This window comes from Hemitrygon akajei, chromosome 23 (genome assembly GCF_048418815.1).
Source record: "Hemitrygon akajei chromosome 23, sHemAka1.3, whole genome shotgun sequence".
Lineage (NCBI taxonomy): Eukaryota > Metazoa > Chordata > Chondrichthyes > Myliobatiformes > Dasyatidae > Hemitrygon > Hemitrygon akajei.
Window position 1 is genome coordinate 44194350 of NC_133146.1, and position 22741 is coordinate 44217090.

The window sequence follows — 22741 nt, forward strand, 5'->3', positions numbered from 1 at the left end:
AAGTTTCTGGGATCAATTTGGAAGGCACATCCAAACATGAAGTATTCTAAAGGCAGGATGACACAACTGTGGTTGACAAGGGAAGTCAAAGCCAACATAAAAGCAAAAGAGACCTATATAATAGAGCAAAAGATAGTAGGAAGATAGAGGATTAGGAAACATTAAAAAGTGAACAGAAGACAACTAAAAAAGCCTTAAGAGCAAAATGATGAAACATGAAGGTAAACTAGCCTGAGGTTTCGAAAAGAGATAGCTGAAGAAATCGTGGAATCATTAATAATGATCTTTCAAGAATCGCCAGATTCTGGAATGGTTCCGGAGGACTAGAAATCCTTCTGCCATAATTGTCACTCCACTCTTTAAGAAGGGAGGGAGGTAGAAGAAAGGGAATTATAGGCGAGTTAACGTGACTTCAACGGTTGGAAAGATGTTGGAGTCAATTGTTAAGGTTGACGTCTCAGGGTACTTGGAGGCAAATGATAAAATAGACCAAAGTTAGCATAGTTTCCTGAAGGGAAAATCTTGTCTGACAAATCTGTTAGAATTCTTCGAGGAAATAACAAACAGGATGGACTAGGGAGAATCGGTAGATGTTGTGTACTTGGATTTTCAGAAGGTCTTTGACAAGGTGCTGCACATGTGGCTGCTTAACAAGGTAAGAAATCATGCTCTTCCAAGAAAGCCCATGGACAAAGCAGTGGCTGATTGGCAGGAAGCAAAGAGTGGGAGCAAGATGAGCCTTTTCTGATTGGCTGCCGGTGAATAGTGATGTTCTGCAGGGGTTGGTATTGGGACCTTTCTTTTTGTGTTGTATGTTAGTGATTTGGATAACGGAATTGATAACTTTCTGGTCAATTTTGCAGACAATGTGAAGATAGGTAGAGGTGCAGTTAGTGTTGAGGAAGCAGGGAGACTGCTGAAGGACTTTGACAGATTAGGAGAATAGAATACAGTGTTGGCAAGTGAATACTGATGCAATTTGGTAGAAGGAATAAAAGCATAGACTATTTTCTAAAGGGAGAGAAAATACAAAAAATTGAAGTGAAAAGGGACTTGGGAGTCCTTGTGCAGGATTATCTTAAGATTAATTTACAGGTTGGGTCGGTGGTGAAGAAGGCAAATGCAATGTTAGGATTCATTTCAAGATGTTTAGAATACAGGATCAGGGATGAAATGCTGAGGCTTTATAAGGCACTGGTGAGGCCTCAGTTGCAGTATTGTTAGCAGTTTTGGTCGTCTTATTTAAAAAAGGATGTGTTGCATTGGAGAGGTTTCAGAGGAAGTTCACAAGAATGATTCTGGGAATGAAAGGCTTATCGTATGAGGAGCACTTGATAGCTCTGGGCCTGTATTTGCTGGAATTTGGAAGAATGAGGGGGTATCTCACTGAAACCTATCGAATGTTGAAATGACTCGATAGAGTGAATGGGCAGAGGATGTTTCCTATGGTGAGGGGTCTAGGACCAGTGCGTACAGCCTCAGAATAGAGGTATGTCCAATTAGAACAGAAATGAGGAGGAATTTCATTAGCTAGAGAGTGGTAAATCTGTGGAAGTTGTTGCCACTGGGGGCTGGAGAGTCCAGGTTGTTGGGTATACTTAAGGCAGAAATTAGTCAGAGTGTGAAAGGTTACGGGGAGAAGGCAAGAGAGTGGGGTTGAGAGAGAAATAGGTCAGCCATGATGAAATGACGGAGCAAACTCAGAAGGCTGAATGGCCTAATTCTACTGCTATGTCTTATGGTCATGTAATGAAATGTGAGTAATGTGCACCCATCTTAATAATGTTGAGTGGGGTAAAACTATTTCCAACATTTTTTGTGTTTCCAATAATAAAATAATTATTGAGAAGCAATTTAATGTCAACAATTTGCTCATATCAATTAGCACCGTGTTTGGAATTGAGAGAGTCCATTGGTGGAAATGGAATAGGGGAAATAAGGGGAGTCTGCAGAAGGACTTGAACAGATTGGGCGAATTGGCAACGAAGTGGGAGATGGAATATAGTGAGTGAAGTGTATGGTCATGCACTTTGGTAGAAGGAGTAAAGGCATAGACTATTTTCTAAACAGGAAGAAAATTCAAAAATCAGAGGTACAAAGGGACTTGAGAGAACTGGTGCAGGATTCCCTAAAGGTTGACTTGTAGTTTGAGCCAGTGGTATGGAAGGTAATTGCAATGTTAGCATTTATTTCCATAGGACTAGAATATAAGAGAAAGGATGTTACGATGAGGCTTTTTAAGGCATTGGTCATACTGCACTTGGTGTATTGTGAGCAACTTTGGGCCTTTTATCTAAGAAAGGATGTTACGATGAGGCTTTTTAAGGCATTGGTCATACTGCACTTGGTGTATTGTGAGCAACTTTGGGCCTTTTATCTAAGAAAGGATGTGCTGACATTGGAGAGGGTCTAGAGGAGGTTCATGGGAATCATTCCCGGAATGAAAGGGTTTATGCTTGAAGAGCATTTTGAGGGCACTAGGCCTGTCCTCGCTGGAGTTTAGCAGAATGAATGAATCTTATTGAAACCTATTGAATAGAACCATAGAACATTACAGCACAGAAACAGGCCCTTTGGCCCTTCTTGGCTGTGCCGAACCATTTTTCTGCCTAGTCCCACTGACCTGCACCTAGACCATATCCCTCCGTACACCTCTCATCCACATACCTATCCAAGTTTTTCTTAAATGTTAAAAGTGAACCTGCATCTACCACTTCATCTGGCAGCTCATTCCACACTCCCACCACTCTCTGTGTGAAGAAGCTCCCCCTAATGTTTCCTTTAAACTTTTCCCCCTTCACCCTTAACCCACATCCTCTGGTTTTTTTCCTCCCCTAGCCTCATACTGAAAGGCCTAGAGAGAGTAGATATGGAGAGGATGTTTCTGATAGTGGGTGAGTCTAGGACCAGAGGGCATAGCCTCAGAATAGAGGAACATTCACTTAGAACAAAGATGAGAAGAAATTTCTTAAGCCAGAGGGTGTTGAATCTGTGGAATTAATTGCCACAGACTGTTGTGGAGGCCACGTCATTGAGTATATTTAAAGCAGAGGTTGATAGGTTCTGGATTAGTAATGGCATAAAAAGTTATGGGGAGAAGACAGGAGAATGAGGTTGAGAGGGATAGTAAATCAGCCATGATGGATTGGCAGAATGGACTCAATGGGCTGAATGGCCTAATTCTGCTCCTATATCTTATGATCTTATGGACAGTAGTTCAATCCAGTCGTTAATTCAGCTCACTTATGATTTCTGCTCTCCTCTTTGTAGCACGCAAGTCAGAAATGTGCTGGAGGTGCAATTCTGACACACCTGGCGTACTGCATTGCTGTTAGACTCTGCATCTAGTCCAAGGCTGGAGTTCAAACATGCTGAAATGTGGAGCAGGATTCACTTTGTCTTCAGACCCTCAGTATTATGTCACGTACCTCCAAATACTAGAGTAACATTGGTAATTGATAAATACTTTTCACTGAATTTGTATCATTTACTATATCTGTAAAATAATTTGTTTTATTTTTTAAGTGTTTCATATTTTTGAGCTGCTGTAGAAGTCTGTGGTTTTAGTCATTTACAAATTGTTCAGCAGCAGAATATTAAATGGCTATGTCACATGGAGGCATTTCAAAATATACCCTCAGTAGGTAGGATATCTGTGTTGCTTATTTATTTATTTAGTTGTTGCGATACAGCGTGGAATGGGCTCTTTCAGCCCTTCAAGCAGTGTCATCTGGCAGCCCCCAACTTAACCCTAGCCTAATCACGGGGCATTTTACAATGACTGATTAACCTACCAACTGCTATGTCTTTGGACTGTGGGAGGAAACTGGAGCACCTGGAGGAAACCCACACAGCCATGGGGAGAACGTACAAATTCCTTACAGACGGCAGTAGAACTTGAACCCAGTTCACTGGGTACAGTGAAGTATAATGCTAACCACTACTCTGCTGTGCCACAATCTCACTTACTTCTCAGAAGTAAACCAGATTTCATGAACATCAGTTGCCAATAATGTTGAGATGTACATTTCCTATGATCACAAATGATTCCATTGTCTTGGCAACTGTCTGTTCCTGCTCTCTTAACCTTTTCATTCCATGTACATCATTGTTTGTAATTACAGTAAACAAATCAGAATTATATATTTTGAATTTTACTTAACCGAAGTTTTCTAAATAGTTAGCAAATCCAACAAGGCTATTCTACCATATGGAGCCAACATCGCATGAAATGTGATGTAGTGATACCTTGCAATATGATGGCCCAAACATTAATTTCCTTCAAGTCATGAAACAAAGATTCACAAAGGAGGAATTGAATAAGCCTTGTTCCATTATATTCTATCAGTCCACCAGCTTTCATACTTGGCTTGTAGAGACAAATATTGATCTATGTACTATTGGTTGCAGATTACTTTTTGGCTTCCCAGAAATAATTCAGTTTATTTAATTATATACCTAAGCCTCACCGTTTTTCATCCCTGTGTAATTCTTGCTTATTCTTGACATATTTTCTGCTTATCTGCTTCATTGAGCAAATGATAGGAATCTTACATATTGTTGTTACTTCTGGTCCATTATTTTTGTTTCATCGATTAATTTGAGCATCTTACAAAAATCCTGCAGAAGGTACTGGATACTGCCCAGTCCATCACAGGTAAAGCCTTCCCTGCCATTGAGCAGATCTACATGGAGCACTCTCGCAGGGAGGCATCAGGCATTGTCAAGGACACACAACATTTAGGCCATGCTCTCTTCTGCTGCCACCAGGAGGCAGGAGCCTCTGGACCCACACCACCTAGTTCAGGAACAGTTACTAATCCTCAACCATCAGGCTCTTGAGCGAGTGTGGTTAATTTCACTCAACTTCACTTGCCCCAGCATTGAACTGTTCCCATAACCTATGGACTCAGTTGCAAGGACTCTTCATCACATGTTCTCAATATTTATTGCTTATTTATTATTTTTTTTCTTTTTTGTGTGTTTGCACAGTTTGTTGTCTTTTGCACATTGATTTTGTCCTGTTGGGGGCAGCCTTTCATTGATTCTATTGCTTCTTGTATTTGCTATGAATGCCTGCAAGAAATGAACCTCAGGGTCGTGTATGGTGACATACATGTACTTTGATATTAAATTTATTTTGAACATTGATATTTTCTTTCTTAATTCATTGCCATGGACAACTGTGGAGGCCAAGTCAATGGGTGTATTTAAGGTTATTGCTTAGTAAGTATGTTAAAGGTTATGTGGAGGAGATAAGAGAATGGGTTTGAGAGGAATAATACTGTAAACCAGCCATGACGGAATGGTGGAGCAGACTCGATGGGCCAAATTGCCTGCTTCTATTCCTATATCTTATAGTCTCAATCACTCTAGAAAGAGTCAAAAAATTCCAGTCCAAGTTTATTGTCATTCAATTATATACATGTAACTCAATTTAGATGGCTGATAAATGATATAAAGTATTTAGGTATAAGAGTTAATAACGATATAAAGAATTTATATAAATTGAATTATTTGCCATTATTGAAAAAAAATTAAAGAAGATCTTGATAAATGGAAGATGTTACCAATAACATTAGTAGGTAGAGTCAATGCTGTAAAAATGAATATATTTCCTAGATTACAGTATTTATTCCAAACATTACCAATACAACTGCCGCAGAAGTTTTTTCAAGAGTTGAATAAATGTGTGAGGAAGTTTCTTTGGAAAGGTAAGATGTCAAGAATATCATTGGAAAAATTGACATGGAAATTTGACCTAGGAGGGCTACAACTCCCAAACTTTAAGAAATATTATAAAGCAAATCAACTTAGATTTATTGCATCTTTTTTTGATGAAGGTAAACTGGCATGGATTAGAATAGAGTTAGATAAGATAGGAGAAAATATACCAGAAGATTTTATATATAAATGGGAATCTAGATGGATACGGGAAAAGAAAGAATCCCTTATATTAAAACACTTGATTGATTTATGGAACAAGACAAATGTTGATGATGAGATAAAGAAATCTTTATTAGCAAAGAGACCTCTAATTCAAAATAGACTCATTCCTTTTACAATGGATAACCAACTTCTATATAACTGGGTTCAAAAAGGGATTAGATATATAGGAGATTGTTTTGAAGGAGGTATATTGATGTCATTTGATCAATTAAAGAATAAATATAAAATATCAAATAACACTCTCTTCTGTTTTTTCCAGTTAAGGGCTTATTTAAGAAATAAATTGGGTCAAACAATGTTAATGTCGAATCCTAATGAAATAGAAATTTTAATTCAAAAAGGAAAAATTAAAAAATTTACTTATTGTATGTATAATTTGATTCAAAAACTGACAATTAAACAAGGAATTCATAAGTCAAGACAAAAATGGGAAACTGATTTGAATATTAAAATTGATGAAATAAGTTGATCAAGACTATGTCTTGACAGTATGACAAATACAACAAATGTCTGACTTGGATTAGTACAATACAATTTTTTACATCAACTATATATCACACCACAAAAAATAGATTAAATCCAAATTTATCTGATCAATGTTTTCGATGTAATCAAGAAATTGGTACTTTTTTACACTCTACTTGGTCTTGTTTTAAAATTCAACCTTTTTGGATAAATTTAAGAGTTTTATTGGAACAAATTATTGGAAGGCAACTTCCACATAACCCAATATTATTTTACTAGGTGATATTGAAAGGATAAAACCGAAACCTAAATTGAACAAATATCAGAATGAATTTATAACAATTGCATTGGCAGTAGCCAAAAGGCTATTGCAGTTACTTGGAAATCGGATTCATACTTAAGTATGGATCATTGGAATAATGAAATTTTTAGCTACATTCCACTTGAAAAAATTACTTATAGTTTAAGAAACAAATATGGCATATTTCTGAGAATTTGGCGCCCTTACTTACAAAAGATAGGATCAAATATATAGGTGCCCCGAAGATAAAGTTATTGGTCATCTGGGGAAAGAAATAAATATATATATTAAAGCTATTTTGAATTCCATTGAGCATGTGGGGATCTTCCAATATCCAGGCAGTCTTTCTTCTTTTTTTCTTTATTTTAGGCAGGGATGTTAAGGGGGGGGAGGGTTAAGGGGAGGGGGGAGGGCTGATATTATATTACTCATCATTCTATGTAATTATCTTAAAAATTGAATTAAAAAATTTAAAAAAACTACATACATGTGTACCACCAGTACACAGTATATATAATACTACAGGTGCTTCATGAGTTATGAGACTTGGTTGGTGGCAGGGAGTAGAGCAGTCCTGCAACCTGGGGGATAAAGCTTGATTCCCATCCGAACAGTTCTTATCCTAATGCCGCGGTACATCCTACCTGATGCCAGGGTACCTATAGCGATTGTGAGACAGATGCGAGAGACCCTTGATGATATTTTAGGACCCTGTGCACGCAGTGCTGTGGGATAAATATCTCGGATGGATGGTAAATGATATATGCAGATCATCTTCTGTCTGACGATTCATTTCTTATATGTTATCTGTTTCCTTTTATAAAACTGCTAGTTATATTTGAGATTCTTACTATGAACTATGCCTTTCATACTAAAATTATTGAAAAGTCTGAATGAACTACATCATAAATAAAGTAGCAAGCAGCATTACTTGTATTGAGAAACTGTTTTTCAAGTAGCTTCTGGAATTTTATTGCAAAGCACCGATTATATGCTGGTATTCAATAAGATTGTTTTCTCATTTTTGTCACCGAACATTAATGTCATTTGACTAAAAGAGTTATTGCCAATGAATTACCCTCTTAAAGATGAGGTGTATGTTTTAATGCATGTGATAATAGTACAAAGATAAGCTGGCTAAGTGCATAAAATGGTTTAAAATCTTATGCACAATTTGAAACTGCTTGAATCCAAATTAACCTTTGGTTAAGTAGGGCACTATTATAAGATGAGCACTAAGAGTTCCTGTGGAAAGTTCGAAATACATTTATTATTCTAGTATGTTAACCACACACAACTTTAAGATTTGTCTTCTTCAGCCAACCAGAAAACAAAGAAATCCAGTATAACCCACTGAAAAAATCCACACAGCAAAGGATGTCAAACGTCCAAAACAAGTCCAAATTGTGCAAAGAATAGAAGTAAACAAATAGCACGTAGGATATGGATGGCGGAGTTTCCGAAGGTAGATTCGTAGCCATGAAGACAGTTCAGCACTGCAGCTGGCCCAGGAGCCTGATGGCTTCAGACCACAGCCATGGAGTCAGGTCAGTGCTGAGGCAAGCAAAGCACTCAGAGTAGTGAGCTGAACTTCTCCCTCGACCTTGACGCCTTGATCTTTTTAATCTGGCTCAGTGCTTAAGTTTTCTAAACATCGGTTCATTTTCCGCTCGGCCTGCCGCTTCAATCTGGCCTGAAGTTTCAGTCCGGCCCCGTCTGCTCCAGCAATGGCTGCCGTGGCCATACCTGCTTTCTCAAGAATCTAGTTCGATGAATCCTTCAGGATATCGCGAAAATGGAAGCACTGCTCTCAAAAGGGATCATTGCTGAGGTCCCACTTTAATGAAGGAAACGTGATGAATCAGGATATTTCACCCGTCATGGTAGGAGCCTCATAGCAATGGAACTTCCAGAGAGAAGCCTGCTCAGAGTCCAGCTAGAAAATTAAAACAACAATGAACTGTTCTAAGGGAGAGAACCTGAAACACGAGAGGAGCTGAAGATGTCCTTTTACACAAACAATCTTACACAAACATAGGTTCCACAGAGGATGCAATCCTCCTTATTATTTCACAGCATCTTTGGGGATTTTAGTAACCATGTTACAGAAACATGACAGCTGCAAAGTATTAAAAGTGACATGGAGAATGTGCACAACTCTTAAGACTCTTCATCTTCTTTTACTCAGAAATAGAGAAATCGGTTCATACTGCCATTGGCTGTTCTAAAAGGCAACAGTTTCCAAACCTGTTCACTTCTGGAGTTTTGCTACAATATCACAAGACTGCAGAGAGACTGCTCCATTTTGGAAAAACTTGTACATTATGTGCTTTATTCTAGAATAAATCCTTTATGGAAAAATGCACTTCTTTAATACTTTTATCTGCATTTTAGGTATTCCTTTCAGGATGAAGAGGACATGTTCATGGTGGTTGACCTCCTCTTAGGTGGGGATCTTCGCTATCACCTTCAACAAAATGTCCAGTTTACAGAGGATGCAATGAAACTTTATATCTGCGAGATGGCAATGGCATTAGACTATTTACAGAGCCAACATATTATCCACAGGTAAAGAGGCATGGATTCAATTTGATTCTGTCTAAAACAAACTTTTGATTCCTTTTTAATACATTTCTGGTGGCTGTAGGCTTTGGGACAGTATTTGACAGTGAAATAGCAATGTTAATCATCACTGTTGATTCTGTGCTTGCTGAATACCTCTTATAGAGGGCTTCTATATTAATTTTGACCTAGATATGGTCAGAGAAAGTATGAACATATATTCATATAGGCCCCTGCTTGCTTGTTCATATTTGGAAAAAATATATACTGATAAAGACCTTTTGTGAAATTAAATTCCATTTCTCAAAATGTTAATAGACTGTGTCATTACACAGTAAGCTTATTTCCTGGATGGAAATGGTATATTAAAGTCTTTATAATGAAGCTTTATAATTGAACAATATTGATTGTAAATAAGCACTGAAGTCTGGAGTTTATGATTATATTTAGGAACTGGGGAGAAGTTTAATTCATGAAATTAAATAAAACAGACAGAGCTCATTAAATATATTCATTACCTGTGCATTTATTTTTGCTTCTTTTCCAGAGATGTCAAGCCCGACAACATTCTACTTGATGAGCAAGGTTAGAAAATATGCTGATTGCATTTACTTCAAGTCTCCTTACTAATGGTATTCTTAATGGATGTAGCTCTTGTGTTTTGCACATGACAGTAAATACTATGCAAAGATTCAGAGCTGTTCTTTTTATTGTCTGATGCCTCTATTTTTAAACAAACACCTTCTTTCAGGTCATGCACATCTGACAGATTTCAACATAGCAACAATTATTAAAGATGGAGAAAGAGCAACTGCTTTGGCTGGAACAAAGCCATATATGGGTAAGGATTAATTGGATTTTCAAATTATAAAAGTTGATCATTTATGAAATATATTTTCCATTTTTGATTGCAATCTCCTTTTGTGGATTCTCGGTATTCCATTCATGACTTCCTATGAGAGAAGGCTAACAGACAAGCAGTTCCAAATGATAGACTGGAATTACTAAAGTAGTCTGGAGAAAAGTTCTTTTTTCAATTCTGTTATCTTTGTTTCTTTTCTATTCAACTCAATTCAAGCAGGGGAAAACATTTCTTTATCATATATTAGACAATCTTACTATCAAACACTAAAAGATAAAGGCTCTTTGGTCCAAACATTTGTGCCTTCTTTCTGGAATTGTTACCAATTAGTTCTTGGCTCCTACTCATATCCTATCATCCTAAAACTTCCTTTTCATGTGTTTACTCAGCTCCTGGTTGAGGTTGCAAATTAACTGACTTTCTGACTCATTGAAACTCATTAATGCTTTTCTTAATTTCAACTGTACAGGAGATGAGGGGCTGAATGTTTTCTCTAAATTGTGAAGGGAACAGGTGAATGGTGTTAGGTTGACACCGCCTGAAGAACCAGTTTTTGTAATCAAGAGGCAGGACCTGATCATTGTCTTACATTCCCACAGCCAGGCAGACTAACTGTGACACGTACAAACAAGCTGGATGAACTCAGCAGTTCGGGCAGCATCCGTTGAAATGAGCAGTCAACATTTCGGGCCAAGACCCTTCGTCAGGACTGAAGAAGGAGGGGGCAGGGGCCCTATAAAGAAGGTTGCGGGGGAGGGTGGAAGGTGCCAGGTGAAAAACCAATCAGAGGAAAGATCAAGGGGTGGGGGAGGGGAAGCTGGGAGGGTAAAGCAGCTGGGCCAGGAGCTCCAGTGAGGAGCTGTGGAATGGAGAGAAACATCAGAAAGGTTAGGTCATGGTAATGATTGGGGCCCACAATTGTGGGAGTGATGCACCATCAATAACTCTCAGAGACGTGAGGTGAGATATAGGCTTTTATTCGCTGGAAGAAAGAACAAGCAGCAATTGACCGCCATACTACATCCTGGAGACTGAGGGCAGAGCAGTGCCTCCAATCGCCTTTATCCAGGGGTCTGTGGGAGGAGCCACAGGAGCAGTCAGCGGGGGGGAGGGGCATGTCCAGACAGGTATATGTAGTTCACCACATTCACCCCCCCCCTTTTGTTTTAAAAGAGAGTCCACATGGGGCGAAGTTTCTTACAAGTATATTTACAGGTTAAGTCTATCAGGTAGTCGAATCTGTCGCTGCGATCTACGTAGCACCGGCTGTGATTGCACCAGTGACGGTGGTTGTGCTGGTTCCGGCCTGACTGGAGGTGTCGGCCCATTAGGCGTCAGTGATCCCTCATGCGTGTGTGAGGCGCCCGGTATGGGAGTGTTGTGAAGAGTCTGTATAGGGCTCGGTGTGCGCGGTATCACCTCGGTGGTACAGGGTTCATAGTTACCGTGGAGTGTACGGGGTAGTGGTCTGCTGCTCCCGCGGGCACCAGGTCGCGGATGGAGACCGTGTCCTCCCGCCCATCAGGTAAGACCACGTAGGCATACTGGGGGTTCGCATGTAGTAGGTGAACCCTCTCTACCAGCGGGGAGTATTTATTGCTCCGCGCATGTTTCCGGAGCAGCACTGGCCCTGGGGACGTCAGCCAAGCCGGTAGGGTGGTCCCAGTGGCAGACTTCCTGGGAAAAGAAAAGAGTCGCTCATGAGGGGTGGCATTGGTGGACGTACATAACAGGGAGCGGATGGAGTGGAGTGCCTCGGGGAGGACCTCCTGCCATCGAGAGACCGGCAACCCCTTTGACTTAAGGGCTAAAAGTGTGGCCTTCCACACTGTGGCATTCTCCCTCTCCACCTGTCCATTTCCCCGGGGATTATAGCTCGTGGTCCTACTAGTAGCAATGCCCCTAGCCACCAGGTACTGGCGCAGCTCATCACTCATAAAGGAGGACCCTCTATCACTGTGGATATAGCAGGGATATCTGAACAGAGTGAAGAGCTGGCGCAGGGCTTTTATGACGGACGTGGCAGTGGTGTCGGGGCAGGGGATGGCAAAGGGGAACCGCGAGTACTCGTCGATAATGTTGAGAAAGTAGACATTGCGGTCGGTGGAGGGAAGGGGGCCCTTAAAGTCGACACTCAGTCGCTCAAAGGGGCGGGTGGCCTTGATAAGTTGCGCCTTGTCAGGACGGTAGAAGTGCGGTTTGCACTCAGCGCAGACTTGGCAGTCCCTGGTCATCGTCCTGATGTCCTCAAGGGAGTAAGGCAGGTTCCGGGCTTTCACGAAATGGTAAAATCGGGTGACCCCCGGGTGGCAAAGATCTGCATGGAGGGCGTATAGTTGGTCGAGCTGCGCGCTGGCACACGCTCCCCGGGATAGGGCATCAGGGGGCTCATTGAGCGTTCCAGGCCAGTACAGGATATCATAGTTGTAGGTGGAGAGTTCTATTCTCCACCGCAAAATTTTATCATTTTTGATTTTGCCCCGCTGTTGGTTGCTGAACATGAACACTACCGAGCGCTGGTCGGTCAGCAAGGTGAACCTTTTGCCGGCGAGATAATGCCTCCAGTGCCTAATAGCTTCCACTATGGCCTGGGCTTCTTTCTCCACCACAGAGTGCCGAATTTCATGGCCTTGAAGGGTACGAGAGAAGAATGCTACTGGCCTGTCTGCCTGATTGAGGGTAGCAGCCGGCGCGAAGTCGGAGGCGTCACTCTCTACTTGGAAGGGAATGGTCTTGTCCACCGCATGCATTGTTGCTTTGGCAATGTCCCCTTTAATGCGGCTGAAAACCGCGCGGGCCTCGGCAGAGAGGGGAAATGTGGTGGACTTGACCAGGGGGCGGGCCTTGTCTGCGTAATGAGGGACCCATTGGGCGTAATAGGAAAAGAAGCCCAGGCACCGTCTGAGGGCTCGGAGGGTGGTGGGAAGAGGGAGTTCTAGCATACGGTTGGGATCAGGGCCAATGACCCCGTTCTCCACGACATACCCAAGGATAGCGAGTCGGGTGGTTCTGAACACACACTTGTCCCTGTTATAAGTAAGATTCAGGGCTTTGGCCACTTGGAAAAATCGTTGGAGGTTGGTGTTGTGATCCGGCCAGTCATGACCACAGATGGTGATATTATCCAGATAGGAAAATGTGGCCTTCAGTTGGCACTGGTCCACCATCCGGTCCATTTCCCTCTGGAAGACAGAGACACCATTTGTGACACCGAAGGGGATGCGCAGGAAGTGATAGAGCCTGCCGCCCGCCTCGAAGGCGGTGTAGGGGCGGTCCTCTGGGTGGATGGGGAGCTGGTGGTAAGCAGATTTCAGATCTGTGGTCGAGTACACCTTGTACTGAGCTATCTGGTTGACCATATCCGCGATGCGGGGCAGGGGGTACACGTCAAGCTGCGTGAACCTATTGATGGTTTGACTATAGTCCACGACCATCCTATTTTTCTGCCTGGTCCGAACAACAACCACCTGGGCCCTCCAAGGACTTGTGCTTGGCTCAATGATCCCCTCCCTGAGCAGCCGCTGCACCTCCGACTGAATGAAGGCCCTGTCCCCCGCACTGTACCTCCTGCTTTTAGTTGCCACAGGTTTACAGTCGGGGGTCTGGTTGGTGAACAGCGGTGGGGGAGGGATCTTGAGGGTGGAGAGGCTGCAAGTGGTGTCAGTAGCGCAGCTGTCGGCATGGTGCTGGGTGGGATGAGCGGGTCGGTGTGTGTGTGTGGTCAGTAGTGGGGTATATGACGAAGTCCCACAAAACTGAGGATTCCTGACAGTGAGTGGTGGGAGGGGCCCGTCATACGCCATTGTCACACTTTTTAGGTGGCTGTGGAAGTCCAGCCCCAATAGCACAGGCGCATACAGTTGAGGCATGACCAGTAATGCAAAGTTCCGATATTCTGTGCCCTGCACCACCAATGTCACTACACAACCCCCCCGGATGTCTGTGGAATACAATCCAGAAGCCAAGGTGACCCTCTGGCTTACCGGCCGTGTCACGAGTCCGCAGCGTTTCACCGCGTCCGGGTGAATAAAACTCTCAGTGCTGCCCATGTCAAACAGGCAGCTAGTCCTGCGCCCCTCCACCAGGATGTCCATCATTGACCTTGCAAGCTGGTGTGGGGCGCTTTGGTCGAGGGTTATGGAGGCCAGAGTTGAATCGCTGTCTTGGTGCCCAGTAAGCACCCATGAGTTGGAGGCGGGGTGAGGTGGCGCCGACAAAGATGGCCGCCCCCATGCCTCACACGAGGCGGGCAGGCAAGATGGCGGCGAACAAGATGGCGGCCCCCATGCCTCACACGCAGCGCTGCTCGACCCCGCTCGTGGTTCAGACTTACAGGCCTTGGCGAAGTGGCCCTTCTTTCCGCAACTGGAGCAGGTAGCTTCTCGGGCCGGGCAGCGTTTTCGGGGGTGTTTTTCAAGTCCGCAGAAGTAACACTGCACGGACTTTCGACTGGCAGCAGCCGTGGTCGATTGCAGGGAGTTCACGGACTCACGAGTGGCAGCAGCTGAGGTCGATTCACTGGCGGGTGGCGGGGTCTGCAGCGTCCACGGGGCTGGCGGGAGATCGCGTGGCTGGACAGCATCAGCGTTGTACAGAGCAGCCTCCAGCGTGTCGGCCAGCTCGATCGCTGAACGTAAGGTAAGATCGGCGTTTTCCAGCACCCGCTGGCGCACATATACTGACCTGATCCCCGTAACAAAGGCGTCTCGTACCAGGAGTTCCGAATGCTGTTCCTCCGTCAGTCCCTTGCAGTCGCAGGCCCACACGAGTGTCTGTAGGGCCCGGGCAAACCCAGCACTTGACTCTCCGGTCCACTGCCGCCGCGTCGCTAAGCGATGTCTTGCTTAGACGGTGTTTACCGGCCGCAGGTACTGTCTTTTGAGGGTGTCCAGTGCCCCTTGGTAGGTCCCTGATAAGGGAGTATACCCTTGGACTGACTCTGGAAAGGAGGATTTTGTGCATTGTGGCAGGCTCAGTCACGGGAATCTCTTCCAAGTATGATTGGAAGCATGCAAGCCAGAGTTCAAAGACAAGAGCTGCTTCTGGAGCTTGAGGGTCCAAGTCCAATTTTTCCAGACGTAAAATACTCTCCATGTTTTAAAACTTCCTGCGAATAAAATTGATGCACCATCAATAACTCTCGGAGACGTGAGGCGAGATATAGGCTTTTATTCGCTGGAAGAGAGCAGTCAGCAGCAAGAGATCCCCATACAACATCCTGGAGACTGAGGGCGGAGCAGTACCTCCAATCGCCTTTATACCGGGGTCCGTGGGAGGAGCCACGGTCAGTGGGAGGAGCCATGGGAGCAGTCAGCTGGGGGGGGCGTGTCCAGACAGGTATATGCAGTTCATCACAGGGAGAAGGCCTTGGTGAGTAGGATTAAGGAAAAACACAAGGCATTCTATGCATAGTTGAAAAACAGGAGGATGACTAGAGTAAAAGTTGGCCCAATAAAGGATAAAAAGGGAATCGTGTGCCTGAAGACAGAGGAGATAAGGGAAGTGCTTAACAAATACTTTGCTTCAGTATTCACCACTGAAGGATCTTGCTGAATCTGACATCAGCATAGAGTGAGCTGATATGCTGGAACATGTTGATGTTGAGAAAAAAGATGTACCAGGACCTTTGAAAAGCATTGGGATAGATGACCCAGGGTGGATGAGATACTGTACACCCCAGGTTACTGTGGGAAATGAAGGAAGAGATTGTTGAGCCTTTGGTGATGATCATTGCTTCTCATTGGCCACAGGAGTTTGCAAGTGTTATTGGTTTCTTCAAGCAAGGTAATAGGAATAACCCTGGGAATTATGGAGCAGTGAGTCTTATGTCAATGGTGAGCAAACTATTAGAGAGGATTCTTAGTAACAGGATTTATTAGCATTTGGAGATTCATAGTCTGATTAAGGATAGTCAACTTGGTATTGTGAGGGGCAGGTCGTGCCTCACAAGCATGAGTGAATTCTTTGAATAGGTGACACAACAAATGGATAGAGGCAGAACATTGGATGTGGTGTATTTAGATTTTAGTAAGACATTGAAGTTGTATAAGGCCTAATTTGAAGTATTGTGTGCCATTTTGGGCACCTACCTACAGTAAAGATTTAAATAAAGTTGAAAGAGTACAGAGAAAATTTACAAGGATGTTGCCAGATCTTGAGTTGTATAGAAAGACTGAATAGATGAGGGCATTATTCCTTGGAACATAGAAGATTTGATAAAGGTATACAAAATTTTGTTGGGTATATATATGGGGTAAATGCAAGCAGGTATTTTTCCACTGAGTGTGGGTGGGGCTACAACCAGAGGTCGTGGGGTAAGGATGAAAGGTACAAAGTTTAAGGGGAATGAGAGGAGAAACTTCTTCAGTCAGAGGGTTACGAAAGTGTGGAATGAGCTGTCAGTGCAAGTGGTGCATGTGAGCTAGATGTCAACATTTACGAAAAGTTTGGATAGGTATTTGGATTGCAGGGATATTGAGAGCTACAGTCCTGGGGCAGATCAATTGGAATAGGCAGTTTAAATCGTTCAGCATGGACTAGATGGGCCGAATGGCCTGTTTCTGTGCTGTGCTTTTCTATGAGTCTCACTCTATTTGACAAGATTTCCAATGCTCGGTCATTCATAAAATCAGGAGGCATAAGATTCAGGGAAATATTGCTGCATGGATTCAAAATTGGCTTTCCCATCGAAGGCAGAGGGTGGTAGTAGATGGGGTGTATTCTGCCTGGAGATCAGTGAACAGTGGTGTTCTGTAGGGATCTGTTCTGGGAACCCTGTTCTTTGTGATCTTTACAATAATTTGGAAGAGGAGGTGGAAGGGTGGAAATGTGAAGTGCTTCACTTTGGAAGATTGACCTTGAAGGCAGAGGACAGGGCTAATGGTAGGGTTCTTAAGTCTGGAGGAACCAGGAGATCTTGGGGTCCACATCCATTGTTCCCTCAAGTTTGCAGCATAATTTGATAGTGGTTAAGAAGGCATATGGTGTGTTCATTAGTTGAGGGATTGTGTTCAAGAACTGTGAGGTAATGCTGCAGCTCTATAAAACCCTGGTTAGACCACACTTGGTGTTCAGTTCTGGTGCCCTCAGTATGAAAATCATGTGCAAACTTTAGGAGATATACCAGGATTAGAGAGCACATCTTCTGAAGATGGGTTGAGCGTGTGAAAGGTTTTTCCTTTTGGAGCAAAGGAGGATGGGAGGTGTCTTGATAGAGGTCTACAAGATGATTGGACATACAGTATGTGAGGTGGCATAACCTTAAGGTGTTTAGAGGAAAGTAGAGGGGAGATATCAGAGGTAATTTCTTACACAGAGATTGCTGGGTGTGTGGAACCTGCTTCCGAGGTGGTGGTAGAGGTAGATACGTTAAGGGTATTTAAGGGAATCACGGATAGGCACATGCATTAAAAAAATGGAGGGCTGTTGGAGGGAAGGGTTAAATTGATCTTGGAGAAGAATTTCAGCATGCATATTGTATACATTTCTCTGACATTAAATGTACCCAATGAAACCTATTGAGTATGTTAAAGGATCAGCAAAATATTGTGGGCCAAATGGCCTGTACTGGTTGAACTCTTCTACATTACGTTTAGCTTCTAATTATTAAGCTGATCCAAATCTACTTATTTTGAAAAAGTTAAACTGCCACATTTTATTATACACACACATTATCCCATTGCTTGTACTCTACAAAAAATAATTTCAACCAATTAAAAACAAACAAAATAGAAGAGCAGCTTATTTTCTTTGACAGGATCTTGTAAAGCTAAAGAAGCCCCAAAGGAATAAATATTGCAAGAATTTTGGTATTCTTGATTCTTTGCTATGAAATTAAATAATTGCCGTAAAGTTTAAATTCTGTTCCTAATTATATGTTATGATTTCAACTTTTCAAGTATTAACAATGGACACTTTCAGGTCAGGTAAAGCATGGGATAAAGGATGAGAGAAATCTGGTGTCTTCCTAAATCATTTCTCTTAAGGTTTTCTGGCAGGATTGTGTGTGCCAGCTGACCTTGCAGCCTTATAGACATCCATATGAGGAAGTATTACTCATTCTTCACATTTTATCACATTTAACGTAATGATAATGCCAGCACTTTCTGTAAATGTGCTTATTTCATATTTTGGCAAGGAGTTGAACACCTGCCAGCTACAGATGCTCTAATAACAAAAAAAAATAAAAGGTTCAAGGCGTGAAAAAGATCTGTTCCTATTAGAATAATGCAACAAATAACGCTATGATTTTTTTTTCTCTCTAAGCAGTTGTTTGGATTCATAAAGAACTTATGTTTTGGCTGCTAAGTTTGATAAAAATTGTCACTTGCAAAAATTCCAAATGTTTTCAACGTGTATCACTTTTTATTCACTAATTGATTATGATTGCAAAGTTAATTTATTTTGTAACTTAAATTCATTTTTGCTGTTTGTAGCTCCAGAGATCTTTCACTCCTTTGTCAATGGTGGAACCGGATACTCATTTGAGGTAGATTGGTGGTCACTGGGAGTCACTGCTTACGAACTTCTTCGAGGATGGGTACATCGTTCTCTAACTTCTGCACTTTTTGGTAGATTTTATTGATATATTCTTTATTGGCTATATTCTAGTTCACTGACGATATGTTTTGTTCTTATTTTTAGAGACCATATGATATCCATTCTAGTATTACAGTTGAATCCCTCATTCAGTTATTCAGTACAGTCAGTGTACAGTACTCCTGTACTTGGACAAAGGAAGTTGTTACTTTGTTAAGAAAGGTAAGATTTGATTAGCTAAAATGAGTTCCATAATAGTGATGATGATATCTATGTGCTTTGCTGGCAAATTCTAAGACACATTTGCATACCTTTAGAGTAAGCAAGCATAATAAGGTGTTTATATTCAGCATCATTCAATAAAGAAATAAGGTAATGACCTTTGGACATTATTTATATGCTGTTGAAACATTTGAGAGAGAAAGGAGTAGAATAATATTCTGATGGCGTTAGATAAAAGAGTGTAAGGTGAGTAAAGCAGTAATATAGCATAGAGAAATGGGCTGAAGGGCTTGCATTTTTGCTGTGTATACTTAATGTAACCCTGTGCATCACATGCAGTTCTGGGATTTCATTTGTGGAATTTATGTCCAGAGGAATATGATAACTAGATTGAGTGAATAACTACGTTAATGACAAAGAAGTTTTGTCCCCATCTTGTGCCCACCCAACAGTATATTGAATCCTCCAGTGGGTGCAATGTCATTGGTTTACTCATTGACTGCTGATAGAAGGAGCAACAATCAGAAGGAATCAGAGCACCCTTGCTCTGGTTAGTTAGTGCCTACTTAACTAGAGCAGAGGAGGACAAGGAGGGATATAATGAAACTTTCTCAAGATATTTGTGAGTCTGTAGCATTATATCATGCATCTGGGATTGACACTAAAATGGCATAAAGTGAGGCAAACATTTTATTGGTAAGCAGAAATAAGCAACCAAGTCTGAAGATACCACTCAGCAGCAAGAGGCACCTAAAGGTGGATGGGTCTGGGGTCTTTGTTCCTCCTGGAACCAAATGGGAATGGTCGTCAGCAGATCAAGGTTAACAATATAATGAAGGATGAACGAAACTCTTACATAGTGTTTGCATTGTAAATATTATATTTTGATGTAATGATTGGACACATTTACAACTGATTTAACTTTCATTCCTGTCACTCATTTTAGTTGCAGGCTATATTGACTGGTAATTGCACCAACCATTATGACAACATGTATTACTGTAACAAAATTACTTATTGTTAAAGACAAAAAAAATTCCACATCAGAACCAGGTTTAATATCACTGGCATATGTTGTGAAATTTGTTGTTATGTGGCAGCAATACAAAGCAAAACATAATAATAAACAAAAGCTGTGAAGTACAGTAAGTATGTTTATATCAAATAGTTAAATTAAGTAAGTAGAGCAAAAGTGTAAATGAGAGAGTAGTGAGGTAGTGTTCGCGGTTCAAAGTCCATTCAGAGGGGGAGAAGCTGTTCCTGAATCACTGAGTGTATGCCTTCAGGCTCCTGTACCTCCTTCCAGATGGTAACAATGAGAACAAGGCATGCCCTGGGTGATGGGGGTTCTTAATGACGGATGCCACCACTTTTGGGGCATCGCTCCTTGAAAATGTCCTGGATACTACGGATGTATTTCCATTTATTATTAAAGTTTAGTATGTTTAAGGAATTCAATCTCTCATTTTATTATTATTAAAATTAATTATTTTGGAAAATGGTTGCTTTCATATTGCCAACTTAATATATGCACGAATAGTGACAAATATTGTGTGTGTTGCTCTGGATTTCCAGCTTCTAAAGAATATCTTTTATTTATGAGCGGTAAATATTAGCTTTGTCATGCTGATTCATAAAAAGGATTATCATGCCAGACAACATTAATTCTGCCTGGAAAAGATGAGAGATTCAATATTCTGAACTATTTAGCTGAATAGCTGTCGCTTACACTTCTATAGTACATGCAATGAAAACTAGAAGAGCCACATAAAATTGAACCAGATGCTCGCCAGCTGTGTCACTGCCTTATGACAAAGGAAATTCATTTGCACTGAAATTGAATATTATAAAGCTTTTTGTAGAAAGGCCAGAAATAGTGAAGTTAAATATTTGATCTGGAAGCATTAAAAATAAAAGTAACTTCTTAAATGCATGTTGTGCTTTTATGGTAATGCAATATACAATTTTGTTCATAATAAAATACCATGAGGCATAAATTATAGTCAATCACTACAGGAACAGGCTCTTTATCCTATCAAGTCCACGTCAATCATCAAACTCCCATTTACACTAACCCCCTTTTTTTCCTCATACGCCTATCAACTCCCCCAGATTCTGCTTCTTGCCTACATATGAGAGGCAGTTTATAGTGGACAGTTAACCGGCCACCTGGGAACATCCAGAGAATCGCACAATCTACTTCATAAAGACTGGCTGTTTTCCTTGTGTTAGCCTTTGATACTGGATACTATTAAATTGTGATTGCCACCTAACTGCTGGAAAGATATTGGATACTCATCATGAGCTCTGCCAGCAGCTCTGGTCTATATTAACCTCCAGGGCCTATTGACACAAAAGCCCAATTTCATGTTGTTTAGTAAATCTGCTGGCTCACTCCCTCACCTTGCTTTCCTCTTATCATGATTGCAGGGATAGTCTCTGTGTGTTGGTTTGTGTTTTATTATAATAATTAAGGGCTGAGGTCAGAGCAACTTTGAAAAGTGTTAACAAATGCCCAAAAATGTCATTCATTGAAGGTGGCACAGCAGCATGGCAGTCACTAAAACACTTTACAGTGCCAGCTGTAAGATCAAGGTTCAGTTCCCACTGCTGCCTGTAAGGAGTTTGTATGTTCTCTCCATGGCAGCTTGGGTTTCCACTGGGTGCTCCAGTTTCCTCCCACAGGGATAGTGAGTTGTGAGCATGCTGTGCTGGCACCGGAAGCTTGGCAACGTTCGATGATTCGATGCAACGACTCAGTTCACTATGTATGTTTCAATGTACCTGTGACAATTAAAGTTAATCTGATCTTATAATCAATATTTGGTAGACCGCACAAGCTTTCATGAAAGGCAGCATTAGGGGAAGTAAAATACTAGCACTGGTTGAGATGAAAGGTTACAGCCTTTCAGTAACTTCTGAATCTACTCGTAATTAATGCATTGAATTTAGAGTAAACAAATTTCTAAGTCACTATGTTTTGTACCATATTTCATCTAACATTTGTATTGCATTATATTCTAAAGCAATGCATTTGTGCTTAATATTAGGAAAGAGATTTCAATCAACTTAAGAATTCTCCTTAAGATTGAGAATGTTAATCTATTTGATTTTTATTTAACATTTTAATTAGTTAGTCTAATTCAACTGTGGGTCCCTTTGGTAAGAAGGAGAAATGTGGGTCATTCTTTACCAACTATGAAAACTCAATTATGATATTCTAATTACTTCAGCAATTTTAGAAGTTGGTTTGTAATTATAAATCATATCTATTAGTTAGACCCAAGGGAAGAGTATGGCTGGACCTGTATGGATAGTTTTTGCTAGGGCAAAGGAAAATCCTGCCTGACTAACCTACTGCAATTCTTTGAGGAAATGACAAGAATTGGATCAGTCCACGACAGAATGGCGGAGCAGACTCGATGGGCTGAATGGCCTACTTCTGCTCCTATATCTTACAGTCTTATGCCTGCTCTCTAGCCTACACCCTGGTGATACCCCATCACCCTGGGCACACTCAAGGCTGTAAGCAGTCCAGCATAGGTGGGGATGTCATGTCAACTGCACCCTGTTGAACAGCCCCGTTGACAGCTCATTCACAGACAGCTGTAACCCTGCTGAAAACAAAGGGAGATTTCACAGTCTTGTGCTTTCCAGTCAAGTAGTTGGCAGCCAAATGTGTAAACCGAAGGGTATCAATGTTTCTCTGTTCTAAGCTATTCTTACTGGCCAGGGACTTCAGAAGTCACTGTCTAAACGGATGCCAGTTTGAGTATCGACGCATAGGTTGTACCAGGAACTGAATTTAATTGTTTCCAACTCAATGCTATTTATGAAGATTA

At 41.7% G+C, this 22741-nt stretch overlaps 1 protein-coding gene across 5 annotated transcripts in view; it reads left to right on the top strand.

The window, feature by feature from the left end:
* LOC140715402 (serine/threonine-protein kinase 32C) overlaps positions 1-22741 on the top strand; it is a 269903-nt gene that overhangs the window by 221064 nt on the left and 26098 nt on the right. For all 5 annotated transcript variants that reach the window (XM_073027533.1, XM_073027536.1, XM_073027534.1 and 2 more), the window contains 5 exons: positions 9110-9283; positions 9825-9862; positions 10029-10118; positions 18575-18678; positions 18783-18899. In XM_073027533.1, coding sequence (XP_072883634.1) covers positions 9110-9283; positions 9825-9862; positions 10029-10118; positions 18575-18678; positions 18783-18899 — 523 coding nt within the window. The remainder of the gene's footprint in view (positions 1-9109; positions 9284-9824; positions 9863-10028; positions 10119-18574; positions 18679-18782; positions 18900-22741) is intronic.